This window comes from Physeter macrocephalus, chromosome 20 (assembly GCF_002837175.3).
Source record: "Physeter macrocephalus isolate SW-GA chromosome 20, ASM283717v5, whole genome shotgun sequence".
In the NCBI taxonomy this organism is placed as follows: Eukaryota; Metazoa; Chordata; class Mammalia; order Artiodactyla; family Physeteridae; genus Physeter; species Physeter macrocephalus.
In genome coordinates this window covers 43048826-43064054 of record NC_041233.1, presented here as the reverse complement: position 1 = coordinate 43064054, position 15229 = coordinate 43048826, and the positions used below count along the sequence as shown (strand labels likewise).

General features: G+C 33.1%; 1 protein-coding gene across 16 annotated transcripts in view; it reads right to left on the bottom strand.

Moving 5' to 3' along the window:
- Positions 1 to 15229, bottom strand: part of PCDH15 (protocadherin related 15) — a 699366-nt gene that overhangs the window by 268206 nt on the left and 415931 nt on the right. For all 16 annotated transcript variants that reach the window (XM_024121304.2, XM_055081163.1, XM_024121303.2 and 13 more), the window contains one exon: positions 5179 to 5372. In XM_024121304.2, coding sequence (XP_023977072.1) covers positions 5179 to 5372 — 194 coding nt within the window. The remainder of the gene's footprint in view (positions 1 to 5178; positions 5373 to 15229) is intronic.

Sequence of the window (15229 nt, the reverse complement as noted above, 5' to 3'; positions counted from 1 at the left end):
CTAGATAGCTATTGCCTTCTAAAATGCTATCTCCTTTTTATCCCTGATGTCAGCATAGTGTCAAAGTTAGCTTTCCTAAAATGAAATGCCAAGAGTATTAACAATAAAATGATACCATTAAAGCTGTAATGAATAGTAGTAATTCAACAGCATAGATCAAGCACATAATAAAACAGGACAGTCATGAGGTAAATAATAAATTCTATGTGAACACTTTGTATTACATTTTTTTTGTGTGTGTGGTACGCAGGCCTCTCACTGTTGTGGCCTCTCCTGCTGCGGAGCACAGGCTCCGGACGCACAGGCTCAGTGGCCATGGTTCACGGGCCTAGCCGCTCCGCGGCACGTGGGATCTTCCTGGACCGGGGCACGAACCTGTGTCCCCTGCATCGGCAGGCGGACTCTCAACCACTGCACCACCAGGGAAGCCCTGTATTACATTTCATAGCTAGTCTTAAAAGCATAAAACTGAGAATCTATATAATACCAATTTTATTTTTGTAATACAGCCAGTATAATATAGATAACTCTATTTCTAAACATAAAAATCAGAAAGTTTTTATTTCCAATTTGGTAATGAGGTCAAAGTAGAACAAGAGAGGTGATGTAACTTCTCAGATAACCGTTATGATTTTAAAAGACCCTAGAAACCATCTAGTTTAACTCCCATTTTACAAAAGAGGATTAGAAAATCAGAAAGATTAAGTGACAGATTCAAGGTTATGAAGTTAATTAGCAACAGCAGATAAACTAAAAGGCAAGGCTTCTGTATTCAAAATCTGCCTGTCCTTTCTCCCCACATCCTACAAGAACAAAAGTGGGAGGTAAATTGAAGACATTTTAGTTATCTGATGTGTGTGTGTGTTTCTGTGGGGAGTATAAAACATCTTTGGTTTGCAATGAAGGATGTTATCTCACAGGAAATCACAAATTTCAAGTCTTTGGATCAGGCTATAATATTACAATCAATTTTAATTATTTATATCATGAATAAAACTTCATCCATAACACTTTGTTTTTAACAAAATAAAATATGAATAAAAAGAGGTTATGAAGATAGACCTAAGAAGCTTTAACTTCAGAAATGGTATAATTTTTAAAAAGATAAAAAGTCAAATTTTTTGGATATGACAATAGTACTCAGTGGTACTGAGGTGATGTCCTTGACATTTAGAGGATTGCACAATCTGTATGGTAATTTTCTTTTCAATGTGTCAACATATGCTACAGGGTGTCTATTCGTAACTATATTTCTAAGTTGTCTCTAAGATGAAGGTTCTAGGTATTTATATTGCTTTCACTAGTAGACTTAAGACAAAAACCTTATCTTCCTTTGTCTCCCACCAACATCACACTAAAAAAGCTATATTTACATTTCAGGGTTCACAGGTTCTACTTTACTATTTTGGAAGTACATACAGGAATCCATAGGAGCAAAAATTTCAGATTTAAAGCTAAATAAGACATCAGAGAAATTTCTCAGGGGAAGTTACAAGGACAAGATGTACTTAGGTACATGGTGTTGAGAGGAGACTAAAGGGGGCACAGGCAGAAGTCTAACTAGACTTCTAATTAGAAGAGGTTTTCAACACTAGAGAGAACAGTGGCTTGGACTGCTATGTTAATAATGAAAGTAGGGGGATTTGTTGGTTTCTGAGTATGTTTTTAGGGTAGAGCTTAGAGTTGGTCCTCAAGATTATATCTGGAGTTTGAATGAAAGATAAGCATTGAGGATGGCTCCAGGGATCTTTGGCCAAAGTGACTGCAAGTTTGGAGATGCTTTATACCACATATTGGACATTGAAGTCACCAAGCATTTTGACAAACATACTGTTGAAATGAATGCCAAACAGACTAGATCTAAACTCTTCTGCAGTGACCTGCAGGTCTGTAGATAACAGCAGGAGATGAGGTTAGAGATAAGAGGAGAAAATGGGGGAGGGACGTGTCATCTGCAGATGATAGTAGCAGGGAGTACTGGATAGTACATTCTTATGTAATGAAATTAAAGAGAAAATATCAAGGAGAAGGAGAAAGAATAGTCTAGAAATATCAATGATGAACTACAGGGTCCTGCCATATCTCTATGATTAATGATAAGAGGGGTGTGAAGAGAAAAATCTCTCATGTGGGTGTGCTGCGGGGGAAACAATGTCCTCTTCTCTGCTCTGGAGGAGGTTTTAATGGTTAATGAGTTTGTTACAGATCTTCTGTCAAACTGCCTGGCCCTACTATAGTTTGGAGTAGTATTTTCCTCTATAGAGGAAAATACTATAGATCTCTTAAGAATTCTTAATCTTTGGTATTGATTATGGTAAATCACATCTTCTTGAAAAATTATCCATTTCATCCATCTTTTCAAGCTTTTACAGCTATTAAAGCAAAGTGGTCTTTTAATGATTCTTTCAATTTCTTCTGTTTCTATGTTTTTTCCCTCTCAGAATTTATTAGGTAATGTTGCACTTTCTCCCACTTTTTTTGATTAGTTTAGCTGATAGTTTATAAATTTATTTATGTTTTTATTTATTTATATTTCAAAGAACCAAATTTGGATTTATTTATTGGCTTTAGAGATGTTTACAACTAATTCATAGTCGTCAAACTTATTAATTCATTTTTGTGTTTCTTTGTGGTTTTTGTTTATTTCACTTATGAAGTATCATAACAACCATATAAAGCCTTCACAAAAGTTTCTCAAAAAGAAAAGCATGGACTAATTTCACTAAATAAAATACCAACAAATATAATCCAGCAGTTTATTTCAAGATTAAAATACCAAGGCCTACTTGGATTTATATCAGGAATGAAAAATAGATTTATTATAGGAACTGTATTAAGATCAATCATCCTAGCATTGGCTCAAAAAGAAAATTCATTATTGTCTTCATAGCTGATGGATATTTACTTGACTTGAATAAATGACCATTCTTATTTTTAAAAAGTCAATAAGAATAGAAGAATGCTTTCTTAACATAATAAAATATGTTTTTTAACCATAAACCAATATAATAGGGAAATGTGGGAGATATTCCCACTCAAATCAAAGTCAAGACAAGCATTTTTACTGGAAGTACTAGCAAATGAAATTAAATGGAAGAAAAAAAATAGAAAGACATCAAACTATCACTACTTATAAAATATATTCTTGGATAATGTAGGAACATGAACTGGAAAACTACAAAAACATAAGAGAATTAAATAAGAAAGTGGGTTAAAATTAATATAGATTAACAGCTTTTACATATGTGTCAACCAATTAGAAGAATGAGGAAGGAGTCTATTTACAATAACACCAAAAGATGAGAAACAACCCAACAAAAAAATGTATAGGACATATATAAAGAAAATATTTTTAAAATAAAATCTACTAAAGGACACAAAAGAAAACATGGACAAATGAAGAGACAGAAAGTTCTTAGATAGAAAGATTCAACACCAACAATGTATAATTTATTTAACCCTAAGTAATTAATTTATAAATTTAAGGTGTTGCTAATAAAAATATGGTAAAAAAAACATACTTAAGTAGCTTATATAAAGTCAAAGAAAAAAATTAACAGAAAGAGTAACCAGGAAGTTTTTAAGGAAGAAAATCAATGAGTTAAGTTCACACCACTGTGTTATAAAGCATAGTTTAAAATCTTAACAATTAAGATTGTGTGATAATAGCTCATAAAAAAATAGGCAAACTAATAGAATAGTGGAAAAAGTCTAGAATCACATTCAAATACATAAGCAAAGATATAATAAATGTAACATCTCAAATTAATGAGTAAAAAGATGAACCATCCGATATATTATGTGAAAAATGGCACAGTTGCCTGAAAAAAAAATACTGCTGGATCAATACCTCCTATTTACAGTAGGATAAATCCCAAATGCAACAAAGATTTAAACATACAATATGAATCCACAAAGTCACTAGTAGAAAACACAGAATAATTGTAACCTGGGATTAACAAATCAATAGAAAGATGGGCAAAGATTGTGAACACAGAATTCACAGAAAAGGTAATAAAAGTGGAAAACATAGGTAATATACTCACTCATAAGCAAATGGATAAAAAAATAAATACTATTTTTTTAACCTATCAGGCTGGCAAAAATCCAGAAGTTTGATATGACACACACTAGGGAGACTGTTTAGAATTAGCCATACTCAGACCTGGCAGTTAGAATTGCAAATTGTTATAAGCCCCATAGAATACAATTTGGCAGTTCTCTCTAAAACTTACAATTCTATGTACCCTTTGGTCTAACTTCTGGGAATTTACTGTATTGATATACTGGCACACATTCAAAATGATGCGTGTTCGATGTTACTTATTTCTTCATTGTCTGTTAAAGAGAGACTGACACGTAAAGTCTATCAACAGTGGGTTTCTTAAACAGTATTACATATATATGAAGGAATATTATGTAGCTGTGATAAAAATTTTTAAGGGAATTATCCAGTATTCATCTGGAAAGAACCCTAAGATACATTGTGAGGGTGAAAAATAAACCAGCAAGGTTCAGCAATGTATTAATATTAACTTCATATTTTCTTAAAATGCATATTGAAAGTCTGGAAACAAACAAGAAATCAATAAAAGGGATATCTCAGGGATATCTCTTGGGGGGGACAGATAGATGTAGTTGTAACAGTTGGAAGTCTTTTTACTTTTTTCTCTCTTACTGTCTCTCTCTCATATATATCTATGAGATTATATTACATATACATAAATATATAGATAGATTTTCTAGATAAATTGTATATGTGTATAAAAATTTTTTAAATAATTACTCGGACACTGAGAGATGGCCTCAAAACCCTGAGGCATCACGTTACATGTTATCTGTGACCTCTCACTATGAGCAGACTTGCTTTGCACTAATAAAGCGGACACATGCCTCTGATATTTTCCAGTTCCCACTCCCCCTCCCAAAAGAGACTTGCATCCTTCACATCTGTGAAATCACTGTTAATTATTTTGTGGTTTAATCTTGACTTTATTGTACTTTTCCCACAATTTGACCTAAGAAGAATATGCAGTTCCTGAGAATCCAGTCTCTCTGATTTTCTGATCTAATTTAGATGTTTATAAGATAAAAGAATGCTTGCGTTGCATCTTAAACTTAATTATGGGGTTTAAACTGGAGCGATGAAAATACTGCATTGCTTCTGATATAAATTACCTTCTCTCTGCTGGAGGAGCATTATCCGCTGCTTGGATGGTGAGCGCATAAGTCCGCCCAACTATCAATTCCACCCCTGGAGCGATGGTGATAAGCCCTGTTGTTTTATTGATGATGAAGTCTCCCTGAGCCCCAACCAGTATTTCATATGTGATCTCCCCGTTTGACCCTTCGTCTGCGTCGACTGCAGTGAGCTGGAATTGAAAATAACAACATAAATCCTCTTGGGACTCAACTTTTCACCATTTTGTCATTTTTTCCCCCCAACAAAAGAAGCTTGCTTTCAAACACACACACACAAAGTAAGTAAAAATGTTCTCTCGACATGTACACTCTTGTTCTCTTGAATTGAGGCTACTGTGTTCTAATGCTGAAGCAATCACATCAGGAAAGATATTTTTGTTCTTGTGAGAGTGATAAAAGATTTTGAATCTTGAAGACTATTTTAATTTCCTAAAGCAAAAAAAAAAAAAGAAAAGCCTGTCCCTATAGGAATTTTTTTTTCTCTTGTCTTATCACCTGTTCTTGTCACACAAACATATTAATAAGGACGGAGGCCTGGAAAAAATGAATTGCTTTCATTATTCCCATCCTTCCTTTTGCTCTAATTTTTTCCAGTCTTAATGTTTTCCTTCCCATCTCCCAGAGATTCTCTTGTCCTGTAATTCTTTTTACTTACACATGGCTTTAGCAAAAATTCTTATAAACTTGTTCACAATGACTTATAAAGTATTGATAAGGCTTAGAGTATTACCTTTTCAAAAGCAAACAAATGCATCTCCAATTGTAGAATATCTAATTAGAAAATTAGAATATCAAGCCCAAGAAATATTTTTTTTGAGAAAAGGAATTCAATTCAGAGTCCCTGACATAATACCACATGAGCATCTGTAAGGCTAATTTGCACATACTCATAATCATTTTGGAGCAAATGATATGCAATAGTTAAAGACTATTTTGGGTCATTATATATGAAAAGAGAATAACCATTATTAATTTCATAAAGCCAAATTAAGGTCATTATGATTTAATATGTTAAATAAGCCTCATGGACTTCCTGATAAATATAAATTTACTTAAGGGGGCAAAAAAAAAAGATTCTACTGGGAAATCTTATCATACGCATTTTACAAAGAGTCACAGAATTTTCTGTTTTCATCCTTTGACAGATAAAGAAAAGAAAGCTGGCCTCAGTTTACACAAAAGAGGAAAGCAAAAATTTCCTGTTAATTAAGAAAACACAGGGTTGTAATAAATAAAGTTGCAGAAAAAATTTTCTTATTTATTGACATTATGTATTTCTTATCCATGAGTTTCACTTCTATAAAGTAGCAGTTCTTTGTCATCCACAGACTTCTTTGGGTGGCTATTGGACATTCTGGTGCACTTTCTTAGATAAAATGCAAGTGTACACATTTACCTACACATTTACACATTTAAATTCAATTTCAGAAATGCTGTGTTAATTAATGGCCCATTCAAAGGATCATGTTAACTATCCTAATGAAATGTAAACAAAGTACTTTATGCACCTCATCTTGCTTAAGGGGATATACTGTGCATAGCCTATTTCTATTTTTATTACACACTACATTTAGAATGATAATGTGCATAGAAATAGCAGCAACAAAAATAATTGAGAGAAAAAAAGGAAATTTGAAAAAGAGGCATAAATTCAGCTAAGTCTGAGACTGGGTATTTGGGGGTGAACAGATGTGGCTGCCAGAAGGAAAGGCATTTCATGAAATGATTTTGGGACTTACGTGAGGATGACAGACGTAGTCCTAAAGGCAAAGGAGAAGGAAACAATTTGCAGAAACAGTCAGAATGAATGATATATATTTATGGAGAACTATTCAAGCCAGACAAACGTATTCTCTTTTGTGTGTGGATAAAATTAGAAAATTAGAGGACAGGGGTAGCAGAGGAGAAATCAATTTTGATTATAGTAAATCACTTAACACAATGTCTCAGGAAATCCTAAGTAAAATTTAGCTCAAATTGGATTCAATATTAACATTCTTCCTGGGACTGAAATTGGCTAAAGGAATTTAGTGATAAATGGCAATGCATCAAGTTAAGAAGAAGTGTTGAGAAACGTGCTTAAGGGATATAGGTATTACGGTTGGTCTTATTTAACATTTTCATAAATGATATTGGAAAAGAGAAAGCTGGATGATAATTAAATTGAAAAAGGCACCTGTCTGGGAGGTGCTGCAAATACCAAACAGTACTGCAAAGCACAGGTGATAGAAACAACCCCCAAACTGCAGAGTCAGCCAACCACAGATAAGATAATATATTCAGGGAATACAACTAGTGCCACAGAAATCATTAGCAAGTAGGAAGTTTACCAAATAAGCCAAAAAATGAATTCTATGTTTGTTACTCAAATAGCTTTATACAAATTTTCAGACTTTCAACACTAAGTAATAAAAGAGTGGGTCAGAATCCACTTAAATTAAGTCCCTATACATGCAAACAAAAATATTTTAAAGGAGTTATTGGTGGTCCAAGATTAGAAAAGAGCTGAGACACTGACTCAGAATACCCTGAAAACGGTAACATCTTGTGAAAAACCCTGAAACTAAACTATGGTGGGGATTTAATTCAATAACAACTCAATGATCTTGTGATCAGTGTCTATGAGATTATAGGTATATGCAGCCCGTTCCTAATTTAGTGGGAAAATCTGCCCCGTAAATAAAAACGTTTTAATTTATTTTTTTTCATCTTCCAGTGCATTTTAATCAAACTTCCGTCATCAGAAGAGTTCTTGTAGCATACAGCGTTAGGATGGGCATGTTGACTTGGTCCTACAAATGGAATATCCACAGATTTGCACTTCAAACATGTATGAAAAATAAAATATATAATATTTAGCTGGATAAATTTCCCCACTAATCATGTTATCTTTAAAATAAATTACTACCTCTGTCCAATAAATTAAGCAGCCTGGAGTCACTAAGCAGACATCAGCCAAATGATATCCGTTTCTTGAAAACATTCTGGGGGAAATACTGGAGACAGTCAAATGCTTACAGGAATCAACATGAATTAAAACTAGCACGTTCAAAAAAAAAATCTACAACATTATTGAGAGAAATTTAAAAGTATGTGGAAAGACAGTCCATGTTAATGGATATAAAGATGCAATATTTTAAGATGGAAATTCTTTAAATTTATTTGATTTATAGATTCAGTGTAACCCCTATCAAAATTCTATCAGGCTTTTTGGTGGAAATTGTCAAGTTAATCCCCAAATTATATGGAAATACAAGGGACCTAGAATAGCTACCATTTTAGAAAAGAAAAACAGTGAAGAAGGAATTACACTATCAATCTGAAAACACACTATCTACCACAGCAATCAAATGTAGTTTTGATATTAGTTAGACATACAGATTAACAGAAGTCCAGAAGTAACCTCTTACATTTATAGCTAACTGACTTACAACAAAGATACCAAGGTAATTTATGGGGAAAAGATAGTTTTTTGAATAAAACCTGCTGAGATATTTATATGCAAAAGATTTTTTTAAATGAACAGAGACCTTTATCTCACAGCATATGCAATATTAATTAAAAATGGATCATCTAAATGTAAAATGTAAAAGCTAAAACTATAAACCTCGTAGCAGGTGATATAGGAGAAAATCTTCGTGAACTCTTGTTGGCAAAAGTTTCTTAGATATGACACTAACAGCATGATACACAAAAATAGAGAATATTTGCAAATCATAAAGCTGATAAGGGACTTGTATTCAGAATTTCATGAATATCAGCCATTTCAACAAAATATGTTTAATATAATAAAACTTCAAATATAATTAAAGTCTGCAACACAAGTGAGTAAACTATATATTTTAAGAATCATTATTTTGGTTATAAGCTTTGATTCTATTGCAAACGGGTTTAGGTAAGAAACTGTATGATCTTTAGTAAAGTTAAATTGTTTCAATATAAGACATAAAATTATGTACAAATGTAAGAGTATATTTACAATTTTGAAAGGTTTGCTCATCAAATTTTTATCTGGTATTTGCTTAAAATACTATACCCCACTAAGACCTTAAATAAATATACCCCTCAAACTTTAATCATGATATCACAAACACACATATACGTACACACATATACTTACCACAGAGAACAATCTCATTATTTGACATACAATAAATTATCAAAGTCATTAAAATACTACATAGACTTATCCTAATTTTGTTTATAATACTGGAAATTATAAAAATAATTTTAACATATAATTCTATATGTAATGTTTATACGTCCTTCGCAGGGTACTAAATAATATACAGGGCACATAGAGATATACACAGATAAGGCAGTAAAGGATATTAATTATTATAAATACTTTATATAATTCATGAGAATGAATTGATATTAATAACTGGATGACTTTATACAAGATTTATCATTTACAATGCACATATGGAAGTAGTTCATATAACAAATTTAATACAGCTGGTACTACTAGTAGCAACATTTTAAAGAATAGAACACTGAAGTACAGAAGGATAAGCTATTTGTGCAAGGTTACATAGGGTACAAAGTGACAGAAAGGGACACAATTGGTTAGTCTGGTTCCAGATACTATTATCCTTATTTTAAAAATGTTTTTTTGTATTATAAAAAAATTTTTATTGGAGTATACTTGATTTAAAGTGTTGGTGACAGATACTATTATCTTTAAATTGGATTTAACATCAACTTTGCCACTTACAAACATTGTGAATTTGGACCAATTTTTTATCAATGTACTAGCTCAAATTCGTTATAAAATCAGTCTGTGAACAAGGAATATTTTCATAGTAATTTCTAGCTCTAATATTCAATGACTTGTGACACAGCATTAGTAATCAGGACTGTTTTCAATGTAATGTATTTTTCCATATTAAGTAAGTAAAGGGATAGCCTGGCTGAGGCTAAAAAGTTAGAGACCGTTTTGAGAAAGGGCTATAGGAGATAACACTTTGTGTGTGGCAGAGAGAATTCTTAAGCCAAATAGAACGCATTTCTAGAATGAGATTCTTTCTAAACTAATTGAGAGCAAATTAATTGAGGAAATAAATTCAATGGCTATTTGGTGAATCCCTACTGTGTGGAAGTCATTGTGCTGACCACTGGTGGTTAGAGATCACTAAAAGGAATTTATGGTTCAGTAGGTTAGACAGAGATGTAAAAGCTAACTTTAATGCAAGGCACAGTAAAATGTATGGGAGATAGAATTGCCACCTAGATATGTGGGAGTATGATGGAAAGAACAATGAATTCTGACTTGCTATGAAAATAAAGACTTTATTTAAAAAATAACATTTGAACTGTGTGTGAAAGAATGAAAAAAGGTATAATTTGGATTAAATTTTAAAACCTGAGAGAGATATCAATAGGCATAGAAAAGGAAGGCTATTCTATGCTGAAATTAAATGCAACAAACCCTCTATATAATCTCAAAGTTGGTTACATGGAGAGATGTAGCATGAGATGAAACAAAAATACTTGAAGTATTACATAGCTGTTCTTGACTACATGGTGTGGAGATTAGACTCTTCCTTCAGTAGGATAAGGACCTATTTTGACTTGTGTCTGTGTTTCAGAATAATCATTTGTAGCAGTGAGGTGGGGGAACCTGCAAAAATAGGGTTGTCTGTCAGAGTCTACTGTAGCAGCCTAATGTATGGCAGTGCATGGGCATGGAAAAGGAAATGATGACAGACAGGTACATTTTGAAACAGCATTTTCAGAAACCAGACAATCGGACAATCATCGGGATGCATGCAGGTGAAGGAGGGAGAAAAGAAACATGACTATAGTTGCTGGCCTGAAGCCTGGGTAATCCAAGATTAATTGGGCTCTTCAAAATATAATTGCCTCCAAAGAAGACAGGGTATGTATGTTTGAGTCTCTGTGTGTGTGTGCGTGTGTGTGTGTGTGTGTGTGTGTGTGTGTGTTTTTGTATCGGAAGAAAGATAATGTATTAGTCAATTTATCTTAGAGTATGTCCAGTTTTAGCTGCCTGTCAAATATCCACCTTTCCATGTCCAACAGATACCTTGCCATGTCCAACAGCTTGATGCTCAGGTCATCACAGAACATTTAACTTTGGGTGACATGAGTACACATAAAAGTGATGACTGAAAACTTGGGAATAGATGAAAGAGAGGAAATTTATATATTGATTTTTGGAAAATGTTAACATTGAAAGATTGAGAATTGAACAAGAAGCCAGCAAGGAAGTCCCTCAGTCACCAGACAACTAGGATGAGAACCAGGGAGGTTTTCCATAAAAGGGTAAATTTGAAAGTTTTACATAGATTAAATACTGAGAAATATTTACTTCTGTATTTGACTCATTAGAATTATGACTTTATATGATTTTAGTAGTATGATGTGAGCAAAGGCCAGATTTATAACTATGTATTAATTATGCATAAATACATAATAAATTATCTAGATTTATCAATCCAAATACTTGAATACATCAGAGTTGGAATATCAGAGTTAGATAGTAGCATGAAATCTTATTTGGGAACAGTGTTTAGACCACGGCATGGGAGGATTTAAAAATGCTTATAGGCCAAAGGGAAAGAATCAATAGAGAGGAAGAGATTATTGTAGTAAAATAAAATTGAAATAATGGAATAACTAGTGAGCACAGGTGAAGGTGAGGGGAAGGGGTGGACTTTAAAGCAGTGTAGAGGAGTAAGAAACATGAAAAAAGAAAGTAAGCACTGAAAAACAAGAAATATGGGAAGAGGTGTGGGTGACAATCAAAGGACGCCACTCCATGAGGGACTCCATCTTAATAAATTAAGATTCCATTTTTCAGAGGGTACAAAAAATACTGTTAAGGTTTAAGGCAGTTTTTCTCAAAATCAGCTACATATTAGAGCTGCTTTGTTTTATTAAATAAAATCTCTCCAAGTGACTCTACTATGTGTTAACATATCATTTAAATAAAAATATTTCAGGGTGTAGTCCAGGCATCAATATTTTTTAAAGTTTCTCAGAACTCTAATACTCAGGACTAAGAACCATTGATTTAAGAGAATTGTAAAAGTCTAGGAATAGCATCTTTGGAGTACAGACAGGATAGCTAACTACAAATAGTAAAACCTACATCTTTAAAATATTAATATTATATATAAAAATCTATATCTCTAATATAGAGCAATTGGTTTTTCAAGAAAACTAGCAATGTGTGAATGAGACCTTAAGACAACAGAGTGAGATATCATTTAGAGTCAACCTGGAAGATTTCATTGATGGCCTACAAAATTGTCTTCTGTGCAGCAAAAAATACACTGCATGAACTGAAGAGAAGAATCATACTCATGCCAGTAATTTCTCTCTTAACGCAAACTGTGCTCATAATCTGATTACACCTAATTTTCAGTTGTGAAAGATGCAGCTGCTGTTTTATGGCAATGCTCCCATAAGTGTATTTCATGAACCATACATGTCAGAATCACCCTGTTCCTTTTTACAATAAGCAAGCATAATAGATATAAAGTCAGAAGGCTAGTTTATAACTAGAGAACATTTAACAAGAACCTGGGTAGTACTCACATTTTTATGACCAACTGATCCACGCTTGTGGACAAGGTCAGCTACCTCATAATAAGATGACAGCAGACTCAAATAATTATGTACTTACATCAGGACAAGATAGTCTCATGTCTACATTGAAAATGATCTGATTATAATACTTAAAATCTGTTTTCCAAGGCTCTCTTTGCTGGGGAGTGCTCATTGTCTCCTTTGTTTCTAACACTTTCACTCTTTTTGACAGCAGATTACTAACCAAAGAGGAAACCAGTTGATCTTCTGTGGAGTTAGTGAGGAAAGGCAGGTTATTGAACGGTTAGTGGTGAATGGAGCATAAGAACCCATTTTATGACCCTTAAAATGCAGTTGCAGATCACAGTTCTGAATTATTTTGCTCTGTTTTAAATTTTTTCTCTCACTGGGAAATCTATTTCCTTTTATTTCTAGGCCCTTGGAGGATGTTTTATAGCCACACCACTCTTTTACCACATACCAGAATAACATTAAAAATACTAATTAAAAAGCTTCATTTCTTGGCATTTAAATAAGAAATTAGAGGCACATAGACCAAAACAACAATCTATGTTCAAATAGATTTTCAAAGGGAAATATATAAAATATGACTCTTTAAAGGCAAGGCAAAAAGTGTTTTATAAAGAGATACATAAGGGAAATTAACTCTTGTAGACTGCAGATGCCAGAAATAAGCTTTTGATCCCCCAAGGCAAACATTTTTGAGATACGGTTCCACCACATAATTGCTATCATTTTCTTAGTTACACTTTACTTTCCCTGCTGCTGGTTTTTCTGTATAAACTTACTTTTATTTCCAATTATGTTATTATAGAGATGAGAATCAGATCTAATTAAATAAGAACATGACAATAATTTTCATTCCTTTATCTGTATAAACCATAATTTTACTCCCTATGAAAGAGTGCCTCAGTAAAGATAAATATAGATCTCTAGGTCCATCCGTTCACTAGAAATAAAGACCAATACACTTATTCCTCCCCATTCATTCAGATCTACTTGTTTACAGATCTTTCTTTCTTTCATCCTCAAATAAACATTTATTAAGCATCTACTAGTTTAGGCATCTACTATATGCCAGGCACTATGGATACACAGACTATGGATACAGAAACAAATTATAGTTGTGCCCTCAAGACAAATGGGTAAAAAAGGTGGATTTCATCAATATGACAAGTGCCATAACCAAGACATGAATAAAATGTACCGCGGCTGTTTGAAACCTTTTCCCGACTACCCACATACATGGAAGAGGACATTCACATGGATGCACTTTTAGGTGAATTTTCAGTGCTCAGTCTATAATGTTACCCCTTCCTATATCACTGAAGAAAGCACATCTTAATCCAATAAATAAAATAGGGGTATCATTGAATTATCTCTAATTTATATTAACAATTATATCATGCAAAATAGGTAATAATTCATCCTTTGAACAAATATTTACCGCATGGCTAGTATGTCTGGCATGTGCTGGTATTAGAGTAGCAAACAAGACAGATGGCCACTGATGGAGTTTTTAGTTTGGGGTGGGGACAAGAAGAAAAGAAGATAATTTTAGTTGGTCATATTGGCTATGAAAGTGATGAGAGAAAGTTATAGAATAAGAATGTGTGACAGGGTGTGTATATGTATGTGTGTATGCTGGGAGGCTACTGACACTAAGCTGTTAGGAAAGTTTTCTTTGAGGAGGTGATATTTTGAGCTGGGTCCTGAATGATGACAGTGAAGTAGCCTTGTAAAAGATCAGAGAAGAAGTGTTCTCGGTTAACAGAAAATCGTATACAAAAGCCATGAGACATATTGTTAACTATTTCTTCCCATACATTTCACACTGATGAGGACATACCACTGTATCATAATATCTTGGCTAGAAACTACTGTTATTGGTGGGTTGCAAGAACAGGAGCTATTAAGGAAGAAAAATTACTAGGAATTATCTACTGAAAACTACCAAGGAATGCTTCCTCACAAAGTAAAAAGTCTAAAGAACAGGAGAAAGTAATCAAGCTATAAATAGAAGGGAAAGAGATCAAGGTAAAGGAGATAATTAGAGAAAATGGGAAAGAGCAAGGCACATTCAGGTAACTGGAAATGATAGTTCAGTAGGACTGAAACATACATATAGAAATAGAGGGCCAAAGATGAAGCTGGAGAGAAAAGCAACCATAACATAAGGACTTAAGTACACTGTTGAGGCATTTGGAATGCTTTTTTACTGCTCTGAACTATTTATCTAATACTAAAATATATAGGTATACAAATTTATGTATTAGTATTCACTATATACTGTACTATTATATATTATATTCTATATTATTATATAGTTTATGTTATATATTATATATAAACTTTAGTAATAATTAGGAGCCTTTCTAATACTCTAAAAAGTATAAAGAATCATGACCTTCCTGGCTTGAGAGTAATTTCAAATTATTAAATCTGACTCTCA